At 40.0% G+C, this 27,264-nt stretch overlaps 1 protein-coding gene across 2 annotated transcripts in view; it reads left to right on the top strand.

The window, feature by feature from the left end:
• SYMPK (symplekin scaffold protein) overlaps positions 1–27,264 on the top strand; it is a 2,606,756-nt gene that overhangs the window by 2,063,301 nt on the left and 516,191 nt on the right. For both annotated transcript variants that reach the window (XM_044062505.1, XM_044062497.1), the window contains one exon: positions 4,388–4,478. In XM_044062505.1, coding sequence (XP_043918440.1) covers positions 4,388–4,478 — 91 coding nt within the window. The remainder of the gene's footprint in view (positions 1–4,387; positions 4,479–27,264) is intronic.

Genomic DNA, 27,264 nt, shown 5'->3' with positions numbered 1-27,264 from the left:
GCTTCCCACGGTGGCTTTTAGCCAACAAGAACACTTTACCTTATTTTCTTTGCTTCTGACTAGTTGGGGCAAGAAAAACTGATGTATGATGTCGGCTGCCTTCCTTTATAGCACTGACGACCTGACATCAGACTATAGGCAACTATAGCCGACACAGAAAGACATTGACTCTGGTATTCAGGCCAGCCGAGGGCTACCACAGCAGGGATAACCCACAGGTGATGACTGCAGCAGTGAATACACTCGAACATCTACATTTATGGTAAGTGTACACAACTGTACTTTCTTGTTCTGCCTTGTCTCAAGTAGGAACTTAGAATTCAGCAGTTGACTCTCAGTTCAGGGCTCCCTTTTCATCCACTTCTTCTCTCTCAAGAGCTGTTCACAGACACTTCAAATGTGAGATGGGGAGCAGCATTTGGCTTCCTAAAGGTGCAGGGGGTCTGGGTGCCTCATCAACAGGAAGAATGCATCACTGTCAAAGAAATGAGAGCTCTTCTGCTGGCTCTTCAGGTTTTTCATCCTCTCTTCTCCCCAGGATCAGTATTTACAAACATACCACAGTGATGTGGTATGTAAACAAATGGGGGGGGGGGGGGGGGCAGGTGCCATCTTCATTGGCGATAACTTGCTATCTAGTATCAACTGACTCTTCAGTCAGTTTACATTCCCTCAGGTCAAACCATTGTGGCAGATTCTTTGAGCAGGTCCATAATTCAATCCCATAAATTGATGCTTCACAGGGATGTGTTTCTGGACATTGTCCACCATTGGGGTACTCCTCAATAGTGGTTCCCCTCTGAACAGACAACTTCCTCTATTTTGTGCCAGAGTCCCAAGTTCTCTGGTTTGGAAGGTGGATGTCCTCTCTCTTTCTTGGAAGGGGATTATTTTTTATGCCTTTCCTCACCTTCCTCTCATTCCAAAAGTCCTGTTCAAAATTAAACAGGGTGCTCCCAAGCAGTATTGATTTCCTCTTCTGCATTTAGTCAGGGGCAGCCATCACAAGTTACCTCACAGGGCGGACCTACTCACGCAAGACAAGGATCTCTTATCTATCCCCACCTGTCCATTCTTCCACTGTCACTGTGGGTTATTTTGATTCAACTTAGACACCTTTTTTTCTAAGGATGTGCTTAGTGTCCTACAGGAAGCAAAGAAACCCAGTACTAGGAAATCCTACTTATCTAAATGGAAGAGATTTTCTGTTTTGTGTCTTTCTCGTAACTTGGATCCAATTTCTGTGGATGTTCCTCTGTGTGAACTGCTCAATGCTGGATTGGCTTATGCTTCTGTTAAGGCCCATTTAACTATCTCTGCTTGTCTGCCTTTATCACCTCTTTTAGCTTCTAGATTTGAAGCCAAACAATTTCTTAAAGGCGTCCTACATATTAGGCTTCCTGGGAAGTCGGTTCCTCCTCCCTGAGATGTCAATTTTGTTTTGGAAAAATTGACTTAGACTAGCTTCCTTGCAGCATTCCTGCAGCATTCCTCTTGGAAGACTGCACTTTTGTTAGCCCTTACTTCTGCCAGAAACGTGTTTGAGCTTCAAGCCCTTATGGCTTGTCCTCCTTTTTTTATTTATTTATTTATTTATTTTTCATAAGGACAGGGTGTTCTTTCATACTAATCCTTCTTTTATGCCCAAGGTGGTAAATGTGTTGTCTCTTAATCAGTCTGTTCATTTTCCCACTTTTTTCTCTTCTCTGCAATCTGCTTGTGAGAAGGTCATGAACATTTATGATGTAAATAGACAACTCAGATTTGATTATTTTTCATAAATCTGATCAGCTTTGTTTCCTTTCATCATAGGTCTTTAGTATTGGCCGTCTCCAAGCAAACTATTTCTTCTTGGATTTCTAAACCCATTTCTTTTTGTTATTCCTTTCATGGTAAGAGCCTTCCTTCCTCTGTTAAGGCTCATTCTGCTAGAGCCGTGGCTTCTTCTGGTGCTTTTATTCAAGGGGTTGGATACTAACTCTATTCTTGAGGCAGCTACCTGGACTTCTCTGCATACATTTACCAAGCACTACAAGTTGGATGGAATTTTCAGAGCTAGAGCTGGTTTTGCTATGGCTATCCTTCATGTCTTTCTAGAGAGCTCTGCTGGTCCTTTCTCCTCCCTCTCTCCTTTCTAAGCTTTGGCAGTCTCTCTATTGTAATGAATACTGCACCAGTGAAATGGAAGGACATAGTACAGTTGTTTAAAATCTTACCATAATGTTGCAGTATTCACTCCCTCCGTCCCATTTCTCTTCTGGATGTACTGATTACCTATCTATGCCTTGGACTGGCATTCCTACTGGGGGTCTCACTTCTGAGGTTGGTACGTCCGGACTTCACCTTTTATGCTCTATGCTACGAGAGGAGCTTACATGTGACATAAAGTACCTCAAAGCAGCCTAAAGGCTTTGGTTTACTGGCCGGATGTCAAGCCGCCCTTGGCAGAGGATCCCTTTTGTAATGAGTACTGCAACAGTGAAGAGAAGAACGTCTACTGTTATGGTAAGATTTTACACAACTGTACTTTATAGTGGAGAGGTTCAGATAACAGTAGATATATAAGATGATGAGATGGGTAAAGAATGGGGTATTAGGATTGCGTTAAGGATGTAGGTTAGTTGGAGGAGCAGTAATGGGGATGAAAGATGAGGGATAAAGATGGTGAAGGAGTCAAAATGATAGAGAGACTGGCAGTGGAAGAGAAACAGTAAAAAAGGTGGGTTTAGTCAGGATGGTAGCATGAACATAGCAGTGAGGAAGTTAGGTGGTGTTTTAGGTTGTGTTTGAAACATGTGGTAGTGTTGTCTTGTTTTAAGGTGGGTGGCATGTAGTTCCAGTGCTTAGCAACATAGATTGAGTAAAGTGAGTTGCTTGCACTGTTACAAGACTTAGTCCTAGTCAGGTGGAATTTGTTTTGCAAGCAGAGATTTCTAGGAGGGGAGTAGTGTTTGAGGATGTTTTGTACTGACTGACAGGTGTCAGGGTTTTGTATTATTTTATGGGCAGTAAGCACTTAGGAGTAGGTAAGGTAATTAGGTAGTTCGAGTCAGTGTAGGTGCTTCAGTGCTTAGGCACTGGTGTGAACTGTTTGGTAAGTTGGATGCAAGCTTAGATACTTTATTGTAGCAAACCTCAAGTTTAACCTTCACTCCGCCTTAAAAAATAGTCAGGACGGGTGCTGCATGGAGAAGTGAAAGGGGAAGGTAAAAAGTTGCTAAACAATTCAGAGTAATCCGAAAGGGCTGGTTTCTGTAGAGGAAGCCCAGCTTTTGGTGAGTTTTCTTGATGGCTTGACTGATGCGTTGATCATATTTTAAGTTATCATAGGTTCATATAAGTACTTGGGTAGCTGTCCTTGCAAGCCATTTTAAACCTAGCCAGTTTCCCTTTCTGTGCTCTAAATAACCTTTCCCATTTGGTCATAGACTGACCTTACCCATCACATGGACTATAATTATACGTTACCAGTAATAAGAATAACTGGGATGGATACCATAGATCATTTGAGGGAACCCATGCATGGGATAAAGCATTTAGCAGTTACTTTTATCCATTAGTAGTACAGAGGGGCATACCTGGGATAATTCTTCTATTGCCCATCCATAGCTTTAAGTTGCAATTGAAAATGGCCAGAGATGAACTCTGTTTTATGTGGATGGGTGTCTGTTCCACAGCAGTGGTATCTCTGTGAAATATACTTGCCCCTCCAGAGCACTCTGTTAATGTTGCAGAAGAGGTTTAGATCCCTAGATGAAGTATTTCTGATGCCATTTGACTTGCTGATGTGCAGTAAATTCATCAGCAATAGGTCAGAGGATGCCTTCTATGCCAGACATGTCACCTCTTAACATTATCTGTTAAGACACCAAGAAGCTTTGTGTTAGAAAATGTTTCAACTGGGGTATTATTTGCTGATGTTGAAAGACTGTTTCTGTGCTAGCAAGAGAGTTAAGTAAAAACAGCATCCGGTTACTAGGCCGTGGTCTAATTCAGATGATCAAAGTTTCAGAACTTCAAACATCGTATGGCTGAGGACCAGATGATCAAAGTTTTGAAACTTCAAACATCAAATTAAAGAAAAAAAAGTTCTCTCTCACGTTTTTGCACGGGACAAGCCCCCCTGTGCCCCCCACACCCCGCTAATTAAATATACTAACTGTGAGATCGCACTATAGTGAGGAAAGCAGTAAATTTCCCATTCTGAGCTGGTCCTTGGCCATATGATGATTGAAGTTTTGAAACTTTGATCATCTGAAGGACACCACTAGGCCCATATGCAGGACCTTCTTGAAGATAACCTGATACTGTTACTGTGTTCTTGTTGATACAAGCAGTCTGACTGTATAGATGGATATCTGTAATTTATTTACTGTGTTTCTTTCAGAAAGAGGTTATCCAAGCTCTTCCAAAGCTTATCAAACTGAACCCTGTTGTTGTTAAGGAGGTCTTCAACCGCTTGCTTGGAACCCAGCATGGTGAGCATCATATAATCTCTTCCGAAGCTTTATACCTTGCACCAGCAGTGCAGAGTTCTGTTCTTAAAAAGAATCCTGTTTTTCTCTGCTCAAATTATTGTATAAATTGTTTGAGTTCTTTATAAGTGCTATCTCAGATGCATTGCTGTAATTACTGTTTTAGCAGTGCTCTTTGCTATTAATTAATTAATTTATTTATTATTTATTTACATTTGTTGACCGGGAAAATCCGACTGTACACAGGTCATTTTTCAGCTGAGGCCCGGGAAGAAAAGCTCCACAATAAAACCAATTAATTACAAGTTACAAGAAGTATAGGTAGGTTTTTGTTTAACAATAGTAGTAAACATTTATAGTTCAAAATGAATTATATACTTAGTTAAATGATAAAACACTTATATCATTGATGCCATAAAGACTAGCAAGTATTTTAATAGCTGAGATAGCAGCTATTACCCGTGATTAACAGTAGCTAAAGATTATAGATGAGCTATAGGTTTACAAGCAATGTAGTTGGCTGCAATCTGAGATAGTTAGTGGGATGGAAGATTGGGTTTAGAGTGGTTGGGGTAGAGACGATAGTGAGGTTTGTTACAGGGGCTTGCCAAGTGCTCTTTTAGATGGAATTTTAGAGCAGCTTTGACATTAGTACGTGATGATGCAGAAGTTATAGTATGAGGGAGGGTATTCCATAATTTTGCTATGGAGTAGGAGAAGAGAGCTTCTCCAGCAGAGTTCCTGGTTCTAGTTACCTGTAATTGATTTTTGTTGCTGCGGTATAGTGGTCTGGTGGTATGATAGGGTTGGAGTCGATTTTGGAGGGAGGGGACTTTGAGGATGATTTAGTAGTTTGTGGGCGAGTGAGAGTTGGTACCATTGAAGGGAGGTGAGGGAGTTCTATCCAGCCTAGTTCAGTAAGTGAGGTGCAGTGGTGGCTGCGGTAGTTTGCACCAGTAGCGAACCTTGCTATTTTGTTGTAGTAAGCCTCGAGTTTACCTAACTCACTTTGGCTTAGGTTGGTAAATATTGGAGAGGCTTAGAGTAGGGTGGAGATTAGGTGGCTATTTGCAACTGAAATCCTGGCTGTTTTGGTGAGGAGTTGCTTATTTCTGTATAAAGCTCCTAGTTTTTTTTTGTGTACTTTTTATGGTTAATGAGATGTGGATATCAAACTTGAGGTTATTGTCAGTTTTAACTCCAAGTAGTTTGGTGTGGTCTGTTGGGAAGGATAATGGTGTTGTCATTGGGTGTAATATTAAATTGGACTGTGTTTTGATTGTGTTTGGTGGGTTGGAAGATGAGGAGTTTTGTTCTGTTTGGGTTAAGTATTAACTGTGTATCTGAAAGTCAAGTTTCAATTGAGGAAAAGGCTTCCTGTGTGGTCTTTTGAAGTTCAGGAAGTGAGAGGGCTGAGCAGATGATGGTGGAATCATCCGCGTACTGTATGAGAGTGGCCTGTTTGGTAGCAGAGGCTAGTTTATTTGTGAATATGGAGAAGAGTAAGGGGTCCAAGGATGGATCCTTGGGGAACCTTGTCACCACAATAAACAGGACATACTAGAGAGATCGATTCCTGTCCCAGAGACTTCCCATATTCTGGAACAGGCTACCCATCTATGTCAAGCAAGGTTCTTCATTAGCACTCTTCGAGAAAAATCTTGATGAGTGGATGGGAATTAGGAAATACACCCCGGGGATCACTTCTGTGTCACTGCTCGACAGTGGCACAGGAAAATAACTTTCTTGGATGGCGTAAGCCAGGGAACCTTGTTGGCTAGGCTTACGTAGGCCCTTGGGTGGCTAGCCTAGTACCTACCTATGAACCTATGAACTCCAATTGAGACAAGGAGTTGGGGGGAATTATGCCAAACAACGGATTGCTGGCAGTCAATTAGCTCTGAAACCAGTTTGTGACAGATTGAGAGAAGGATAGAGTATTGAGGACAGTGATGAGTTGTTTGAAAGACCATTTCAAATGCTTTAGATAGGTCTAGGAAAGTTGCAGAAATACCCATTGTTTTTATGGTGAAGGATTGTGTTAATAAAAGCAAGTAAAGCAGTGGTTGTGCTGTGGTATGGTTGGAAACCATGTTGTGTGTTAGATAGGAGGTTGTTAGTAAGGAGGTAGTTTAGAACTTGAGAGTGAATGCATCTCTCACATATTTTGGATAGAGGAGACAGAATCGCTATGGGCCGGTAGTTGCTGAATTCTGCAGAGGGGCCCACCTTTGTGGAGGAGGATAATGTGGGATATTTTCCATTGTGAAAGGACATAGCATTCAGATAAAGATTGGTTAATCAGGATTGCAACTGGGTAGGCTAGGGCTTCAGCTGCAGTTTTTAAGGTATTCAGCTGGAAGGTTGTCATCTGCTAGTTTTGTATGCTTTAGTTTCGATAAGAGTTTTTTTATGTTGGAGGTAGGGATAGGAGAAAAAAATGCAGTGAGCAGGTTACTAGGTGTAGTTGGAGGGGGAAGGGAGAGGGGTTGTGTTTTGCTAGGGATAGAACAGTTTGTTTGAAGTGAGTCTTGAAAGAGGTGGCAATGTTTTCAGAGGAGTTTGTTTTGTTTGGAGGGGTTCCAACTTTTCCTGGGTGGAGGATGGAGTTGATGGTTGACCAGAATTGTTTAGGGTTGTTTTGGGTGGAGTTCAGGGCAGACTGGTAATATAGGATTTTGTCCTGTGTTATCATTTTTTTTTTTACTTTGTTAGGTAATTCATGGAATTTCTATCAGAGGGATTTTTTGTTTTGTGCCAGTGATTCCAGGCTCTATCTCAGCTTGTCATTTGTGATATATTGGCTTTTTTGTAGCCATGGGGAGGAATGGGCTTTAACTCTCTCTCTAGTAAATCTTGTGGGTACACGGGTGTTTGGGACTTTAAGGAAAGTGGTATTGAAAAATTGGACAGCGTCATCAAGGTTGAGGTATTTTAGTGGAGTCCAGTCGCAGTTTTTTAGGGATGAGATGAAGTTGTCAGAGCTAAAGTTTACTTTATTACGTATTTGCCTATAGGTAATGGGTTTAGCCTGATGTATGTGTTGCTATGATGACATAAATTGTAAAAGAACCACTACAGTCTGCTCACTTGACTCTACATGATGTGCAACTTTTGAATAGTCTCTTAAGAAAATGAATAAATGCTTATAAAAGGTGTCAACTTCCTAACAACGTGTTTTTGTGAAAGGTTGCATTCTTCAAAATTTACAGTCTATTCTGACTTTTTTGAATACTTAGACATTTACTTATTTTCAGTTGTTCTTGTTTGGTATGTTATTTTTTCTGAGTCACTAATCTTTTGCATTAGGTTCAGATTCTGAGCAGCTTGTACTGTTTGCGCAATTGTTTGATTCTGATAGCAGTTTTGAAATGGTTTCCTTTTTTCTGGAATTTTTATATGAGATACAGTTCTTAAGAACATGTTAAACAAGAAAAGAAAACTTTTTTCCCCTCAGTGGAATTTTAAACCTTGTGCCAAATGTGGAGTGATTTTTTTCCTAAAACTGGTCCTAATGATTATTGCCTGTTGTATTTACCACTCATGGCACGGTTAAATTTAATGCCTGCTTCACTTTTATTCTCAGAACAAAAGCCTCTTGGAGCATTAGAATCTAATACTTTACCCTGAGTCCCAACAAGAGATGACACTTCAGATTAATTTGTAACTGCGAGAGACCTTTCCTACAAATTTAGTAAAAGCATCTTTGGCAGTTGGATGTGTTTCTTTGGTACAGGGTTTGATTGCTTCAGCCCTCATTTGCCCATTATGTAGACTTGAACAAGTCATTCAACCTCGATGGTCCTCCCAGGTCACCTCTGAATTGAGGACTGTGTGCCCACTGGGCTTACCAGATTAACAAATGCGAATTATTATTGTTGTTATTGTTCTCTGGCTCTCTCATTTCCCAGAAGACAAAGAGAGGCTTGAACATTTAGTGCTGAGACCAGTTCTCCTTCAGCTGCCACCTAGAAACTAGTTGTAGAGCTTCTTTTTTTTTGATGATTGCTGTGTAGGTGCCTTACCAAAGGATTACAACATGTTGTTGACTATTTCTTTTATCTTGTAAACCAAAGAAGCAGAAGCATTGTCTCATAATTCCCCATTGTCCACTGAAGAAGTAGTACTTAGTAAACCACATTCACCTACCACAGTTTTTAGACACTTCCTGGCTTCCTTCCAGCAGATGCATGTAATTTTGCAGAACATTATCAGGCATCTTGCCATCTTGGAATCTTTAACAGAATTTGATTATTGCAGACTTCCAGGATGGCTGCACACTGATCAACAGCACAACTTCAGCTCTGTTAATGTGAAAACAGAAACTGAAAAAGGAGTGCCATTGTAAAGTTCAGTTACCGGCTAGTAAAGGCACTGTCTGGATACCATTAAAGAAGAAATTTGGAAAACCGGAAAGAAAATCAAGCAGAAAAGGTGGAGAGAACACTGTTTGAGAAGGATTCTACAGCTGTTCAGCAAAAAACAAAGTTTCATCTCTGGTGTAAGAAATGGCTTCCAGTAACTTAGAGGAAAAAATAAATCAAATGTACTTAGAGATGATTAAAATAAATGAAACACTGAAGGAATATAATAATGTAAAAGAGAAAAGTCTGGAAAAAATAGGAGGAGGTTTAACTAGCCATTCAGATGAACTGATAAAGCTGCAAAAATCAGAGGTTGACATGAAGAAAAAAATGGCTGAACTGTAGAGTTAGAAGATAGAGCGAGCAGAGAAAACCTGAGATTTTGTACTGTACCAGAGAAACTGGAATGAACAGAGACTGTTTTACTTGCATGAAAGCACAGATAAGCAATTGGGCTGGTGTTGCACAACAGAATTTAAAAGGGCAGATCGAGTGTATGCTCCAAACCTGGCCATGAAAAAGCAGCCACGATCTATATTAGTAATGATGCAGTCATACCAGTAGAAAGAGTTGATCTTGACAAAATCGAGGCAGAAGGACAAAATATTAAAAACTGGAGACAGCAGAATGTTTGTAGAAAATTATTATTCACTGTACACCAAGCAGAAGAGAAGCAAATTCATCCCAGCAGTCAGGGAGTGCTGAGAGACAGGTATGAGATTCAAGCTGCTCTATCCAGCTGTCTTCACATTGTTTTTTTCCTTGAGGATCAAAGTTATTCTTGACGCAGAATAGGCTAAGGAGGAAATAAAGTTTATCCAACAAAATGTAAGTTAGCAAGCAGAAGGGGATTCTTCTTCTCATTCTTCTGTGGGTGAGGTTCATAGGGAGACACTGCCAGTGAAAACAGTTACAGTGTTCCAAAGGAAAATGTTTGAGAGAGAGAGAAAAAAGCACAGGAGTTGACTAGAAGAGTCAGTAGTACCTTGGACTTGAGCTTGAGTCTGGTGTTGGGAAATGGAAATGAACAGGAAGAGGACCAGCAACTCTGAAATTAGTGAATAAATGGAAGACTATGAAACATCTTACTTATTACATTTGTGAAATATGGTTTTGCAAAAAAAAAAAAGTGGCTGAAAAGCACAGGATTGTTAACTTTGTTAAACTTGTGGGGGCTATAAAGCATACACCCCACTTTAAATAATTAATGCTTAAAAGGACACTAAAAATGGGAACATACCTCTCAGGCGTACCTCATTATGAGGAATGTTCCTCATTTCAGGTCCTAAAATGTTCATGTTCCTCAAAGTTCCACATCGAAAGGGTCTGTCGCACATTAAGGGTTAGCAAAATTTTTAACAGATATCATGGTAAATAGAAATGAATTGTATTAATTCACTAAAATAATTATTGCATAAGTAAAAATATCCCATTTTAACCAGCTTATGACCTTCCTAGCTGAAGTTGTTAAGCTGTTTGTAGGTATTCCACATGTTGTCCATTTGTTCCATATTATGAGATGTAGTGTTCCTTATTTTCGAGATGGAAGGTTGAGAGCTATGAATGGGAAAACCAACTATAAATAAAACTGTTCTTATGAGTGTTTGTATAAAACATTTCATTTTCAGGGTATAAGCTGTATGCTTTCAACATTAAACCAGTTTTGTTTAGTGTGTAGTCAGGGATATTTTAAATGCGGGGGAAGTATTTTCAGTGACTGTTGCATGCATTAAAGACATTCAAGTAAACAAGTACTTTTAGTTATAAGAAATGTAGGTTTTACAATATAACAAGTTAAAAGGCTGGGCAAAAGCAAGTTTAATGTTCATGTACTGTGATTTTGGGCTCCTGGGGTGAGGTATAAAGTTGTACAGATTACACTATATTTCAATTAAAGATATTTTCTCTTTATTTTACAAGTGTGAATGTCTGGATTACTACTTTAGGCTTAAGCTGTATACCGGTGTGTTTGTAAGCATGTATGCTTTAAAAATAAGACAAAATGACAAAAGCCATGAAAATGCTAAGCTTCTTACAACTACAAATAAATTAGCTTGTTTTCCACTGACAAATGTTCAGTGGAGTCAAGATGTCTGCATCTGATGGCAGCTGTTCTTTTCTGAGTGAAATTTGCAAGTCCTTGCTGAGTGCATTTCCATGGAGACGAGCTATCTGCAGATGCAGGCAGTTAATCTTGAGAATTCCGAGTATTGTTTGCTAAGGGAAATGCAAAATTTAAAGGTACAGTTGCAAGCAGTTCAGTGAAAAAATGTTTGAAATTATGGGAAGTAAGAGGTAACAACCTCCCTAGTAGCCTTAGTACTTTAATGCAGTTAATAGAACCATGTACAATTTAGTTTTATTTAAAAGGTAGTTGTTGCTGATTTGGTCAGGATAAAACAGATGAGCATTCATGGGTTCAGTTCAAGCGGCTTTATTATACGCAAACACATTCAAATGAGGCTTTTTAACTTAAACTTGCATCAACTTATAAACAGACTGACTACTACACTTATACATGTTAACACACTGGCTGTTCTCTCAAAATGGCACTGCTGCCTGCACCTGCTCATTATTTATATGCACATGCTTCCATTTGGAAATGCTTCTTAAAGGTACATACACATGCTCTGTTCTACATCCTCCCTCTTTGAGAAATAGATCATATACTAAACAGTGTTCAGTGACATGCATTTTACACAGAAGTGATCTTTTGACATGCAGTTATACAGAACTAATTCTTTGACATGCAATCATACAAAATTAGAAACACATAAAGCAGTCATGTCCAGGTTGCTGTATATTTTACACTAGGTCTACAAGTGTGACCGGATCGTATAATATAAAAGTCAGAACTGAATCTAGCAACAAGGACCATCATCGAGGAATGTTCTACTTTGGGGACATCTAGGACATCATCAGGAATGGGAATGGATACTGAGACATGTTCTTCAGTATGATCATTGTCAGAGTTGCTCTGAGATCTAGAGTCTGTGTCACAGGTATGATGCTGTGATATCGTTTCTGATACAGAAAGAAGATGCCTGCAGTTTCTCCTGTATTCTATACCCTCAGATTCCTCTAAGTAAAATCTCAGCACGGTACATATACCTCTCACTTGACCAATTCAGTCAAAGACTTTCGCTGTTTGGATCCTCACTGTCTCTCCTTTTTTTAACAGATGAAGAAATCTGCTCATTTTATTGTAGCTGGACATCTGAAAAGAATACCTTCTTAAAAAGTTGGGCTTTGATTGCTCTGGTGTGTTTAGCATTAGGAACCAACAAACTTGAACTGATAGGCAACGTTGTTCTGGTTTGCCTAGATAGAAGTCTCTGAGCAGGCGAGCCAAGTAGATTGTCATGGGGTATAATTCCATGATTAAGTCAGTTCAAGAAGATAACGGTATTGTCACTCTTTGACCTCTCTAGTAATTGCTTTGCACTCTGTACTGCACGTTCAGTAAGGCTGTTTGACTGTGGGTATTCAGGACTACTAGTAACATGGATAAAGTCCCACTCTTTTGCAAATCTCTGAAACAGTTGACTGTTAAACTGGGTACCATTGTCAGAAATAACATTGTGTGGACTCCCATGGACTGAAATATTTCATCTTAGTAATAACAGCACTGGATGTTAGGTAGCAAATCAATCTCAAACAAGTTTGAATATGAGTCTACAAACACTAAGTAGTGCTAATTGTTCCACTCAAATATGTCAATGGCTGCTACTGACCAAGGTAGTTCAGGAATCTGGCATAGCTGAAGTGGCTCTTTTTGCAGATGCAGTTTAGTACTGTTGCATACTGAACAAGAGGAAAGCACTTTTTCAATGTCCTTTGGTAGAAAAGGCCAAAATACTAGCCCTCTCGCCTTTATTTTGGTAGAGTCGGAACCTGGGTGGCTAGGATGCAAAATCTGAATGTATTCATGCTGTAAGGAAGTAGGAACAATAACTTTTGAACTATTGCAAATGATACCATCTTCTGTTAGCATCTCATCTCTGTATGGAAAGTAAGGTTGCACTAATGGCTGTGCACAGGATTGCTTTGACGGCCATCTTCATTGATGAAATGGTTGAGCAAATGAATGCCCTTTTACATACAACTTTGACAGAAAAAGCTGCTTGTATGGCAATGTCGTATTCCTGCTCAAATACTGTCTAGTTCTCTGCTATATTATGATCAAACACAAGTGGACTGGGTTTCCGAAATGCCTCTGCCATATCAACACACAGTAGTGAAAGTGCTTGAAATTGTATACGAGCATACACACATATAAATATATGCCAGAACCTGTAATTATGCTTAGTAGCACAACAGACTCTTTGAAACAACTGCACTTTGCCAAACAAGTCTCCATAGCACAAGAACACTTCAAAGTCACTATACTTTGCAAATCCTTTCCTTATCAGTGTAAGATGCTTTGAAATGACTGTACTTTGCAAATAAGCTGTACACAGCAGAAGAAGCTCAGAGTAAGAAACACTTTGAAATAAATGCACTTTGCAAATAAACTGTATACAGAGCAGGCACCTTTCAAAATTGCTGTACTTTGCGAAATAACTGTACAGTGTAAGAAACACTTTGAAATGGCGTCACTCTGAATAAATGCACACAGCAGAAGAAACTTCAGAATAGCTGTACTTTGACTGCACTTTGCAATGTCTGTACTTTGCACACAGCAAACTCTGAAATAATTGCACAGTAATAAAGCACACACTCTGCAAACAGTTTGCGCATACTGAGGTACTTCAAACAATTCTAATTATGCCTTGAATGGCTTCGGTCAATGCAAAATAGTAGATGTTATGTTGTCCCATCTCACCTTCATTCTTGTTGGTTGGGTTTGGAACCGAGCATCAGTTCCAACTCTGTCTATTATTAAAGCTAGAGAGCTTCCACTGGCTTGAGGGTATACCCTATCCCATCATGCTTAGGGAGGATAACCCAGATCTCGTTTGCCACTAAACTAGATCAGGTGCTTCTCACTAGGCTCAGGCTAAGTGAAAATATTTTCATTATTACTCTGTTTTCAACAATAATTTTTGGATAAATATTGTTCTTGTAGCTTTAGTGTTTTAGGTATCACAAAAAAGATAAATGAAGTACCAATCCAAAAACTTTAATGGATAAAAGTCCAAACACTTGGATAAAAGGTAAGCACTTTCGCGATGAATACACCGCTTCATCAGACAGCCATAATGAAAGCACTCAACATTTAAATATAGAGATCTAACCAATGAGGAAAGCACATAGTAGTGATGTCAACATGTTAAAAAGTGTATAAAAATATGTTATAAAACTAATTACAGAGTTAAAGAACTATGCACAAACTAATTCAAAAGGATAGCATCTCATAACTAAATAAAACTATGCTTCAGCTGACGTCCTTTTAAAAATGGTTTCAGTGAAGAAACTCCATTCAAGCCAGGTGGTCTTTCAGTATTAAGTAGTAAGATCCATTTTTGCTCTGCAGTTTCAGTATGATTTATTAAATCCCCTCCTCTCAGACCTGTATCTAGAACTTGAAGGACAAAGAAACTAAAAAAGTATGTAGAGTCATGGTTCATAATATGTAAAGCTAGAGCATTGTCTTTTTTTATATCTCTCTGATGTTCAAGAACTCTGTCCTTAAATAGTCTATTTGTCTTGCAAACGTAAAAAGCATGACATGACTGACAAAAACTAAAATATACAAGGTTGCAAGTTTTGCAGTCTGCATAAAAATCAATGTTAATAGTGAAACCTAAACATGAATGTGTATAAGATGGGCAAGTGTAAACAAATTTACACACTGAGCAACATCTACAGGGCAATGTGCCTATTCTTCTAGACTCTGTGCTTCCCTTGTCACATACAGTTGATTTATAGCAAAAATGTTGTTTCAGGGATTTGTTATTCCTGAAAGAGAAATGTGGTGTATTCCCTATCTTGTCTCAATTCAGGTATATTTGTGAGTATTTTCCAATTGTCTTTTATGGTATCACAGTATTGATTTATATCACTAGAATATAATAATAGCAATTATTGTATATATATATATATATATATATATTTGTTATATTTGCTGTTAGTTCATTCAGATTCTAGATCTGCATTCAAACTCAATATAATTGATTAATTGTTTGATTAGAGTTACGTAATTATTCTACATTATTTAAATGCAATTTGATGTCTTAATCAATTTAGATCTGATGAAGCGTACCAGGGGTGTACGCGAAAGCGCTCATCTGTTTGTTTTATTTTAATAAAGTACTCATATATATATTTTTTCCGTGGTAGTCCGACTACATCTTTTTGATTATATCACTAGAATATTGTAATGGCACTCCAAAAATATCACTGGTAGATTCCTCTTGTCTTTGTGTAACATGAATATTTGCGGTTTCTCTAAAATATGGCTTGCATCTAACATGTCTCTGCATTCATGCCTCAGAAATACAGGCATCTATCTCTGAATCTTGATCGCTTCTTTCTAAAAATTCCCCTTTAAGGGTTGTAAGGGCTATTTGTGCAGTAGAATCATCATTGTGAAGTCTAAGTATTCTATATACCTGTCCTTTAAGCATATTTCTAGTTATGTGCTTGGGGTGCATATTTCTTTTATGTAAGAGAGCATTTGTCCTTGGGGCTTTTCTATACATTATAGTTAAACTTTAAAAAAATGTGTAGTACTGTGCATAAACACCATAAAATTATTTAAGTCATCAACGGTACCACCCCACAGCATAAAAATATCGTTGACAAAATGAACATACCAAATAATATGCTGAGCATAAGCATTTTTATATGACAATAGGTTGTCATGTTCCCATTGCACTAATGCCAGGTTGGCATCGCTATTTGCACATGCAGTGCCCATAGCTATGCAAGCCTTCTGCAGAAAAAATTTTTGATCAAATATAAAAACATTATTTTTGGTTCTGTTTTAGGTATCACCTTGTAGCGAATTGCTAGTTTTTCATTTGTTTGTTTGTGGCTGGCCGCCGCTTTCATTGGGTCTGTAGCTTCTCCCCTATCCCGTTTTCACTAAAAGTTTTCGGTTATCTTTGACAAACCCATTTAAATTAGAGGGTTTACCTTTTCTTTCCTTGCCCGTTTAAATTAGAGGGCTCTCCTGTTTACTTCTCCTTCCTAAAGAGGTTTCATCGTTTAAGTTAGAGTCGTCTCCTCTGGCTAGAGGAGATCGTCGTTTTAGTTAGAGACCTCTCCTCTAGCCCTTTTTTTCTCTTCCTGCGTGACTTTTCAAAAAAAAAAAGTTAAGTTAGATAGTTTTGGTAGTTGGATAGTTTTTTCATAGTAACCTTGTTATTCTTATTAATCAAGTTTCCTGGACAGTGTCTGTTGTTGTTATTGTTACTTACCGTTATGTCCAAGGAAGGAAAGGAAGTGAAGCAGTTAGGCTTCAAAAAGTGTGATTCCTGTTCACAAAAAATGTCTTTATCCGACGGGCACATTAGTTTTGCCTACTGTTTAGGTGCAGTGCACCTTCACAACTCTTGCTCTGTTTGTCACGGGTATAGTTCCAGGGTCCTGCAGGAATGCAAAAATAAACTTATACTCAGGGGATTACTTAAAGTTCCTATTTCTATGGCATTGGGAGGGAACCAGACCTCCTCCAAATCTTCTCAATCCCCAAAGTTAGATAAGTCAGTCAAAAGAGCCGTTTTCTTCGGCTCCTGCTTCTGAGCTGGTAAAGAAGCTAGCAAAAGACGTGACTTTGGACCTGAAGGCTTTCAGGCCCGAAAAGACAACTTCTGTTCCACCAGTTTCTTCGGAACTGACTAGGAGCAATAGACCGAGCTGGTCCCCAGCCTTGGAGCCAGTCTGTTCAGTTCCACTGTCACCTATTTTGCAGACAGTGTAAAGGTAAAAAACCACTGCACCAAGCACAAATAAGTCCTGATCCTGGAAAATTTAAATGCTTTATTCCAAAAGCAGCAAAGATAACACTCCAACACTCCAAATACACACTGATAGCAAGAAAATACACTCCAATAACGTGTCCAACAAACGTTTTCGTCCCCAACTTCTTCAGTAATACTGGCCATATTGTTTAATGAGTGTTTTTATACACCATTTGAAATCTGTCAGCGCTGCATTAACCAATCATATTGCGGGTTATATCTTAAAGTGCTTAAAGTGTATGAATACAAAAAAAATTTTTTTAAAACTTAAAAAACCATAAGGTTGAAATACAGAAATATGAGCTTCAATAATAACTAAACTCATCCTGTAAAAATTGTATGTTAAAAATATGATAAAAACACTTTAATAATTCATTAAAAAACTAAATAACTTGAATACTATCTTTCACAGAAAAGAAATAAAAAAATTGAATGATGAGGCCATCTAGTGGCTTAAATTGATAATGCATCTAAAAATGAAAAGCATTTTCCTTGGTAAAAAAAATTTATGTTAAAAAACATTTTAAAATTCCATTGTCTGTAATAGTAAAATATAAAAATACAATGTGATAAAATGGAATTAGAGTTTTGCAGCCCTCAGTTTTAGTACTGGGGCTATAGATACCATGTCATTAAGCCCTAAATTCCGATTTGCATCAAGAAGGAGTTGCCAATACAATTCTTTGTATTCAATAAGTGTTTCCCACATACCACCTCTGGGGTTAGTGGGGACAACCTCCAAAATAAAAAACTGATAGCCAGGGGTCTCACATTTTGCTGAATGCTTGCTAAGTGCATTTTTTTCGTTCCTCACCCTAACATCATATAAGTGCTCATATATTCTCTGCCTGAGCCTTCTCTCACTCTTTCCCACGTAGAAGGAAGAGCATTTCTTACAAATAGCTATATAAATGATTCCTATAGTGTCACAGTTGGCAAAGGTGTTTAAATGCAAAGTCATGTTTCTCGCTTTTAAATACAGTGTGTCTCCACAAATTAAATGTGTACAATTACATTTTCCACATTTATATAATCCTTTCTTTGGTCTATTACTGTTGTAAATAGAATTAGTTTTCTGGCCAGCCTCCAAAATATTTTTAATACTTTTACCTTTACGGTAAATATGGGTTGGATCATTGTCAAATATGTATTCTAAATCTGAAAATTTGGAAAAGCTGTTCCATTCCCTAGAGAAAATGTTTCTTAGAAATGCTGATTGTTGTCCAAAGGTAGTAATAAGTCCTGACTTATTCTCTACCTTCTTCTGTTCTTGCTGTTGAGGTGAGACCAAGTTCTCATCTTTGCCCAAAATGGGGGCAAATGAATCAACTCTTTTATTGTTTACTTCCTCAATCACTTTGTTGAAAAATTCTATAGGATACCCTCTCTTGGTAAATAAATTCCTTAAAAAATTACTTTCTTCAAAGAAAACTTCATTATCCGAAGTCATCCTACTCAGCCTCACCAGTTGCCCTTTCACTACCCCTTTCTTCTGATGGGTGGGATGGCAACTGGTGTAGTGCAGGTAAGAATTGGAGAAGGTGTCCTTTCTGTAAATGCGTGATGTAAAGGATCCTTCTTTCTTGCCGATACAGACATCTAAGTATCTCAATTCTTGATGGTCAAAATTGCTGGTAAATTTTAAAAAGCTAGAGGTGTTGTTTAAATAACCCAAAAGGTTCGTAAATTGTTCCTTGCTCCCTTTCCAGAAAAAGCATAGATCATCCAGAAACCTTGTGTATAAAACACATTCATTCAAAAGTGGGGAATTTAGAAGATATTTTTCTTCCCAATATGCCATAATAATGTTGGCATAGGCTGGGGCGCAGTGTGCACCCATTGCAACGCCTTTTTCTTGTTTAAAATATTCTCCTTGGAAGTAGATAAAATTATTTTTTAATCCTACTTCCATCAGGGTTAAGGTATTTCTGAAATCTGTGTGGGTCAACCTTTTGCTTGCAACTAACTTTTCCTCAAACCAATGTAACCCTGTGTCGTGAGGAATACAGCCAAATAAGTCAATAACATCCATTGTGCCAAAAGCTACGTTGTCAGTGTATAAGGAAGGCTTAATTTTCCTCAGGAAATCCCATGAGTCTTTCAGAATATTGTCACAGCCTTCTAATATGTTTTTGACTTTGTGATCCACAAATTTCGCTAAAGGAGCTGTTATTGAGCCCTCAGCCGACACAATTGGTCTGAGCGGTGGATCAAGGCTGTTTTTGTGCACTTTGGGGATCCCAAAGATGCACGGGATTTTTGGTTTCTCAACCACCAAGTATTTGTAAGTGCCATGATCAATAGATCCTTCCATCAACATGTCATGTAATAATACCTGAATTTTTCTGTAGGCAATATTGACCTCATTGATGGAAACCCTGGTATATTTTTCTGAATCATTTAACAGCTCGAGCATTTTTCCTTCATATTGAATTGTCTCCATTACAACAACCCCCCCACCCTTGTCTGGTTTCATAACCCTCAGGTCACGGTTATTGCTGATAGTTCTTAAAGTGTTCTTTTCATCTTGTGTTAAATTAGAGTGGAAATGTTTCATTGTTAAATGAGTTCTGATTTCATTTTCCACTTTTAACTCGAAGTTTCTGAGCTGAGGGTGTGTGGGGGGGTTGAATGTACTATTACGCTTCAATTGATTGGCATCACAATCTAGGTTTCTACCTTTGAAAAACAACTCTAAATTCTTTTTCCGAATGAATAACTTTATGCAAAAATAAACTTATACTCAGGGGATTACTTAAAGTTCCTATTTCTATGGCACTGGGAGGGAACCAGACCTCCTCCAAATCTTCTCAATCCCCAAAGTTAGATAAGTCAGTCAAAAGAGCGTTTTCTTCGGCTCCTGCTTCTGAACTGGTAAAAAAGCTAGCAAAAGACGCGACTTTGGACCTGAAGGCTTTCAGGCCCGAAAAGACAACTTCTGTTCCACCAGTTTCTTCGGAACTGACTAGGAGCAATAGACCGAGCTGGTCCCCAGCCTTGGAGCCAGTCTGTTCAGTTCCACTGTCACCTATTTTGCAGACAGTGGCTGGAAGCATCAAATCTTAGACCCCGCCCTCTCGATCCTCCAGGAGTCTGTCAGATGACATGGAGCGGGTGGTCAGGAGGTTGCTTTGGACTCCAGCTTTGGCCAAGATCCTTTCGAGTTCTGCCGAGAAGGAATTGGAACCAGTAACTGCCACTGCCCCTTCTTCTATTCCTCCTTCAACCCGAGTGGTTTCGGAGCTGGAGTGCTTGGATGTCTTTGTGGTGGAACCATCGGGTCTGAGACCTACCCCAGGTTTTTCAGTCCCGACTTCCACTCCGACCTCTTCAGCGCCATATTCTGTTGAGGGTTCTGGGAGCCGACGCTCCGCGTCAGGTCTGGGAAGGAGAGTCAGATTGGACCTTTGTCGGATTTGAATCTGCCTCTCGGGGCATCTGTGCAGGTGAGCTCGGCACCTCTATCTGCCTCATAGCCCACCTCCTTGGTACGGGAGGAGTTTCCTGGCTCTTCAGAGCTGGAGGCTCCCTCGGGCCTGGGTCATGGTGCCTTCGAGGTGATGAGGTGTGTGCTGTTACCCCTGATGGCTCCACTCTCGGATCCAAGCACTCGTCCCCCAAAAGTGCTGGTGTCTGCCTCTCTACCATTCCTCCCCCCAGGGGTAGAGAACCGATGTCCCAGGACACCCCATTGGGTGAGTCGCTGTCTTCTGAAACCTTCCCAGAGGACCCCTCTCAGGAGGTCCCTCGGAAGAGAACATGTAAGAGGAAACATCTAGACTTCCCTGAGGAGTCTGTCACTTCAGATGCGGACTTAGATGATTCAGAAAGGTCCCAACGGTCACCCTCTGAGGGTGTCTCCTTCTCCCACATCCTTGAGATCCTGAAGCAGAGAGGTGGCTGGAAGACCCTTACCCCTTCTGAGGATGAGTCCGGATATCTGGAAGCATTTGTTTCTCGACCTTCCACCTCTTGAGTGTCTCCACCCTTTGACCAGCTCCTCAACGTTTTGTCAAAAGGCATGAAGCTCTCCAGAATCCATGGAATCTGTTACAAGGAGGCCCAACAAATTCATAACTGCACCGTTGGACAAAGACTTCTTAACCAAACGTGTCCCAGTAGATGCTATGGTGGTGGAGGCAGCCACCAAAAAGGAGTTAGCTGAGACCATCTGTCCATCTACCGAATAAGGAATCTCGAACGATGGATAGGTATGGGAAGCGTACGTTCTCATCAGCGGCTTTTACACTTAGGTCGCTGAACTATTTGACCCATTTTACCAGACTTCACCCTCCGAGATTCCACAGCTAGAGGGGTTCCAGACAAGGTGTCAGCCCATCTTGCTACCTTAAATTCAGTAGTCAATTCCTCTATGCAGGTCATTTCTTATGCAGCAGATGGTATGAGTAGGGCAGCTGGTACAAGAATTGCTCTGAGGAGGCATTCCTGGATACGCCTTTACGAGTTTGCTGAGCCCTTCAAATCTTCCTTTACTAATGCCCCTTTTGACGGCTCATCCTTGTTCGGGCCAAAAGTTAGAGACTGACTAGGTGCGAACAAGAAGGCAAAACTCTGTGTGCCATGGGATTAGGTTTTTCCCACCCTACCAGGCCTTATCCCAAAGGCCAGAAAGGGGGGGGGGATGTGGTTCTGTAAATCCCAAAGAGCTTCGCCAGATGCACATGGTGAATCTTCCCCCAGGGGCAGAGGGGCAAATAACAATGGAAGACACCGATCTCGCGGCAGAGGAGGTCCGCAAAATCAGGGCAACGGATGCATTCTCTGGCAGACCCTTCCAATGCTCCTGAATGGAGGCCCGCCTGCCCACCTCTGGAGACAGTCTGGGGAAGACTATCACTGTACCTAAAAGCCTGGCTAAACCATCACTCAAGACAAATGGCTACAGTCAGTAATATCCAGAGGATACAACATACCCTTCTCCACCCCACCCCCACAAACAAGATCAGTCCCAGACATTCCACCCTGTCAAGGGATCAAGCAACCCTAGAGATACAAAGGTTGCTAAGAAAAAGAGTCATTCAAGAAGTCCCCACAGACCAAATCAGATCCGGAACATACTCAAGGTTCTTTTTAGTTCTGAAGAAAACATGGGAAAGGAGGCCCATCTTGGATCTCAGCAGGATGAACAAGTCCCTAAAAGAATAAAAAAAAAATTCTGGATGCTGACACTGCAGTCTATACTCCGTTTTCTGGGACATGACAATTGGATGTGCACAATCTATCTTCAGGATGCGTACTACCATATAAAAATGGACAGACGATCCAGGAGAAATCTACGCTTCCGGCTGGGAGCCAGTCATTACCAATTCCGAACTCTGCACTTTGGTCTCACTACAGCCCCCAGAGTATTTACCAAATGCATAGCAGTAGTCACGGCTCACCTGAGGTGTCTAGGATTCCAAGTGCTTCCATACTTAGGCGACTGGCTACTGACCGCCACCACTAAGCATCTGCTAACCAAAGCAAAAGACACCACCATTCATCTATGCTTGGAACTGGGCATTACCATAAATTTCGAAAAATCTTCTTTGTTGCCATCACAGCATATTACTTTCATAGGAGCAGACTTAAATGCAGAAAACATGGTAGCAAACCTGCCTCACGACAGGGTACAGACACTGCGCCATCAAGTGTCTATCTTGCCCTTGAGAAAGAAAGTAAAGGCAAAGTTTGTTCTAAAGGTCTTGGGCACCATGGCAGCTGCTATAACTTTTAGTACCTGTAGCACATCTCCACATGAGTCCTACAGTGGTTACTCTTCGCTCAGTGGTTTATGCAAGAGCTACCCATGTCTCACTTCAATCCATGCAGGTAACTCTGGGCAAGGCCGTTCACTCTCCTTCAACCAGTAGCCACAGTGACCACGGACACTTCCCAGATAGGGTTGGGGGGGCATTATCTGGGAAAGACCGCACAAGGAACTTGGCAGGAACACAAGTACTACTTGCACATCAGTGTCCTAGAGATGAGAGCGGTGCTTCTGGCATTGAAGGCATTGCAGAACTCTCTTCCACCAGGTATGATTGCAATACAGACAGATAAGATGTCGGTAGTGTAGTACATCAACAAACAAGGTGGAACCAGATCCCTACCCCCTGTGTCGAGATGCTCAAAGAGTATGGCAATGGGCAGTCTCTTCTCAATGTTTTCTGATTGCAGTGCCTTTTCTGGGGAAATCCAACATGATAGCAGACAAATTGAGCAGAGCAATTCTAATACCTCATGACTGGTCCCTAAAACAGGAAATTGTAAACCAGATTTTTTTGCAAGTGGGACCAGCCTTGCTGTGACCTTTTTGCCATGTCCATGAACACCAAATGCAGCAGTTACCTTGCCCTACTCCCCCCTCCAGGGGTCACCAAGGGATGCACTTGTTCATGATTGGCCCCCTGGGACTCCTTTATGCCTTTCCTCTGTTTCCACTAATCCCCAAAGTTTTACAGAAAGCCAAATAGTTGAGTTGCAGGTTAATCCTCATCGCTCCATACAGGCCTTGTCAAATCTTGTTTCCTTTCCTATGGCATCCAAAAAGGAAATCCCCTGCACGGAAGTAGTTGCATGGCAAAAGAAGTACCATCAAATAAAAAAGCAAGCCAGCAACTGTGTGCTGTGTATATTAATTTATTCTTACGTAAAACACAAGAAAAAACAGACCAGTTTCGGCTGAGGAATTAACCTAGCCTTCATCAGTGTAGTAATACATCACATCTTGTGAATATATATATAGTATATCCGTAACTGATGTTTAAATAGTACTGGTGAGCTCATAAATATTCATTTAAGCCTGGGGTAAACAGCCCTCCCAATTTGATAATCCACTTCTTTTCCGTTACATTCAATTTTGTATGCCATCCAGTTTTTTGGTTCCTGTCCCCTCTTATCCTGTCTATAATGGTAAAATGAAAGGATGCTGTAGTGTGTTGTAAAGTATGTTTGAACAAAGCATTGCTCATTCTTTTGTGTTTAACATGAGAAAGGTGTTCGGACATCCATAACCTAAGAGGTCTGGATGTTTGTCCAATATAGAATGCATGACATTTGCATGGTGGCGAGGTATGCAACCCAGTCTGTACTGCAATTTGCAAAAAACTTTGTCGAATACCATGCTACAATTGCTGCTAGCGAAATTTTTGGTTTTCAAAACTCTAACACAGTTGCTGCAATGACCACAAGGCATGCAACCAATGATCTTCTCCCCAGAGTGCATTATTTATGACACTACACACAACATTTACTTGGGGGAAATTGATATATAGCGTAGGTATTTGGATGATTGCTGGATGGTGTGGAGGTCTGATGTGGAATACCTTATGGAATGCATAGGGTATCTTAATGAAAATAAATGGGGTTTACAGTTTACTGTTAATTACCATTTGGATAGAATCACCTACTTGGATGCACTTATATCCAGGAACACTGACAGTACTCTACATACAGAAGTATTTCGCAAATACCCTGAATATAACACTCTACTCCATGCATTAAGCTTTCATCCCACCCACATTACCAAAAACATCCCCAAGTCACAATTCATTAGGATGAGACGCATCTGTTCAAATGATAATTCCTTTGCACATTTTCATGATGATTTAGTACATAGATTTCAAGAGAGAGGATATAATATGGGTCATGTCTAGCAAGTATTTACTCGGCAAATATTGACAGAAAAGACCTTTTGAAATGCCAGCAAAAACCAAGTTCTACCTTTAAAAAACTACTGCTTACCACCACATATGGTAGGAACACTAACAGTTTTATTGAGGTTATTATAAAACATTGGAATATACTGTTAGCGGACAATTTTTTGTCGCAACATTTAAATGAAATATGTCGGTTCTCTCTTGGAAAAGGAAAAAAATCTGGGGTCCTATTTTAACTATTTCAAACATCAGCATCCATCCACTCATCATAATACTATCCAAACCACCATTTCTGGGGAGAAGATCATTGGTTGCATGCCTTGTGGCCATTGCAGCAACTGTGTTCGAGTTTTGAAAACCAAAAACTTCTCTAGCAGTAATTGTAGCATGGTATTCGACATAAAGTTTTTTGCAAATTGCCGTACAGACTGGGTTGTATACCTGGCCACCTGCAACTGTCATGCATTCTACATTGGACAAACATCCAAACCTCTTAGGGTACGGATTTCCGAACACTTTTCTGATGTTATAGGTTCATAGGTTCATAAACACAAAAGAATGAGCAATGCTTTGTTCAAACATACTTTACAACACACTACAGCATCCTTTCATTTTACCATTATAGACAGGATAAGAGGGGACAGGAACCAAAAAACTGGATGGCATACAAAATTGAATTTAATGGAAAAGAAGTGGATTATCAAATTGGGAGGGCTGTTTAGCCCAGGCTTAAATGAATATTTATGAGCTCACCAATAATTAAACATCAATTAAGAATATACTATATATATATTCACAAGATGTGCTGTATTACTACACTGATGAAGGCTAGGTTAATTCCTCAGCCGAAACCAGTCTGTTTTTTTTCTTGTGTTTTATGTAAGAATAAATTAATATAAACAGCACACAGTTGCTGGCTTGCTTTTTTGTTATTCCTTTCCTATGGCCCCATCTCCTAGAAGAGCCATGGATTCTGGACCCGGTACCAGATCTTCTGACTCATCAGTCAGGGATGCTCCATCCCTCTATCCAAACCCTAAAACTGACAACTTGGCTGGTTCACTTCCAGTCTTAGCCAGACTTCCAGACATATCCCGTGCAGTGAGACACATTCTAGTTTCATCTCATAAGACAACATCTAGAAAGCTTTATGCAAGCAAATGGAAAAGTTTTTTTTGTTGGGCTTCTAAGACTCACATAGACCCCTTCACAGCCACCTTAAGTACAATTTTAGATTTCTTAGCAGAAATTTTTAACAAAGGCTTAGCAGCAACTAACATACAAGTACAATTAGCTGCCATATATAACTACCACATAGACATGGGATTGAAAATAATGTCTCACAGATTGTGCAATCTGAGAGGTACATTTTTACTAAGGCCTCCAATAAGGGAACCACCACCTCCTTGGGGCCTCGATTTGGTATTGTCTACTCTGATTCTCCCACCATAAAAAACAACTTCCTCTTGCCAACAAATTTCTAACCTGAAAAACAACCTTTTTGTTAGGCATTACTTTAGCTAGGAGGGTCTCAGAACTTCAAGCTCTGTCCATACGCCCTCCCTATTTAGTTTTTCACAAAGGCAGAGTCTCTCTCAGAATGAATCCTTCATTCCTTCCCAAAGTATGTTCTGAGACCAACTTGAATCAATCCATTGACCTGCCTGTTTTCTTTTCCAAACTGTGGCAACAGGGCAGAATATATGCTACACCAAGTGGATGTCCACAGGGAGTTGTGCTTTTACTTGCATAGAACAAAGAAATTTAGAAAATCTGACCAGTTATTCATCTCCTTCTCAGAGACAGGAAAAGTGCACCAATATCAAAAGTTACCTTGTCAAAATGGCTTACTGTCATTATTACCCACGCATATAATTCTCAACATAATTGCCAGGAAAGATTAGGGGCCACTTAACAAGAGCTATGTCAACTTCAGCCGCCTTTCAGGCCAGATTACCTATGGGCTCAATCTGTGCTGCAACCACATGGGTCAAACCTCATACCTTTTATCACTCATTACAAAGTAGACGTGGCCTCCCGGAACAGAGCTTCCTTTGGTTCCACTGTTCTGAAGAGTTTATTCCCTTGAGCCACCCAAGAAAGAAGGTGCTAGGGATGCTGTCCCAGCCAGCAAGAATGAAGGTGAGATGGGACAACATAACATTAGGAAGTCATGTACTCACCGTAACATTCTCTCTTTGCTGTCCATAATCTCGCTTTCATTCTTGCGTCGTCCCACCCTCCTTCCCCCAACATTCACTCCTGGAGGGTCAAGAGGAATTTTTTATTGGTTGTGAATTGTGTTCTCTGCTTCCCTTCTTGCTTCTTGAGATATACGCTAATAACTATTACCTTTGGCATTTTGTATATGATTTCAAATGTGTTAGTATTTTGCAAACAAGATCTGGGTTATCTTCCCTAAGCATGATGGGATTGGGTATAGCCTCAAGCCAGTTGAAGCTCTCGGGCTTTAGTAATAGGCCGAGTCGGAACCGATGCGCAGTTCCGAACCCAACCAGCAAGAATGAAGGCAAGAGTATGGACAACAAACATGGAACATGGTGAGTACATAACTTCTTATTTGTGCCCAAACACTGTCTTTTACTAAAAAAAAAATGCAGTTGCCTTGCTCTTTAAGCTTATTTTGCATTATTATTGTACTTGTTATGCCCCTTTAATCTCTTATCATACTCATTATACTTTTCTTATGCCCGTTTTACTTTAAATACATTCATTATGCAAACCAAAGGTAATTCTGAGCCCCACTTGAATATTTCTGCTAGTTTTATCAAATGTCATAGTTTTGAACATTTTGTTTAATTAATGATGCATTTTGTGCTACAAGTTTGATTAATAA

This window comes from Protopterus annectens, chromosome 1.part0 (assembly GCF_019279795.1).
Source record: "Protopterus annectens isolate FY-2018-M chromosome 1.part0, PAN1.0, whole genome shotgun sequence".
Classification (NCBI taxonomy): domain Eukaryota; kingdom Metazoa; phylum Chordata; order Ceratodontiformes; family Protopteridae; genus Protopterus; species Protopterus annectens.
Note: the sequence above shows the minus strand (reverse complement) of the source record. Positions and strands in the feature narration are given on the sequence as shown.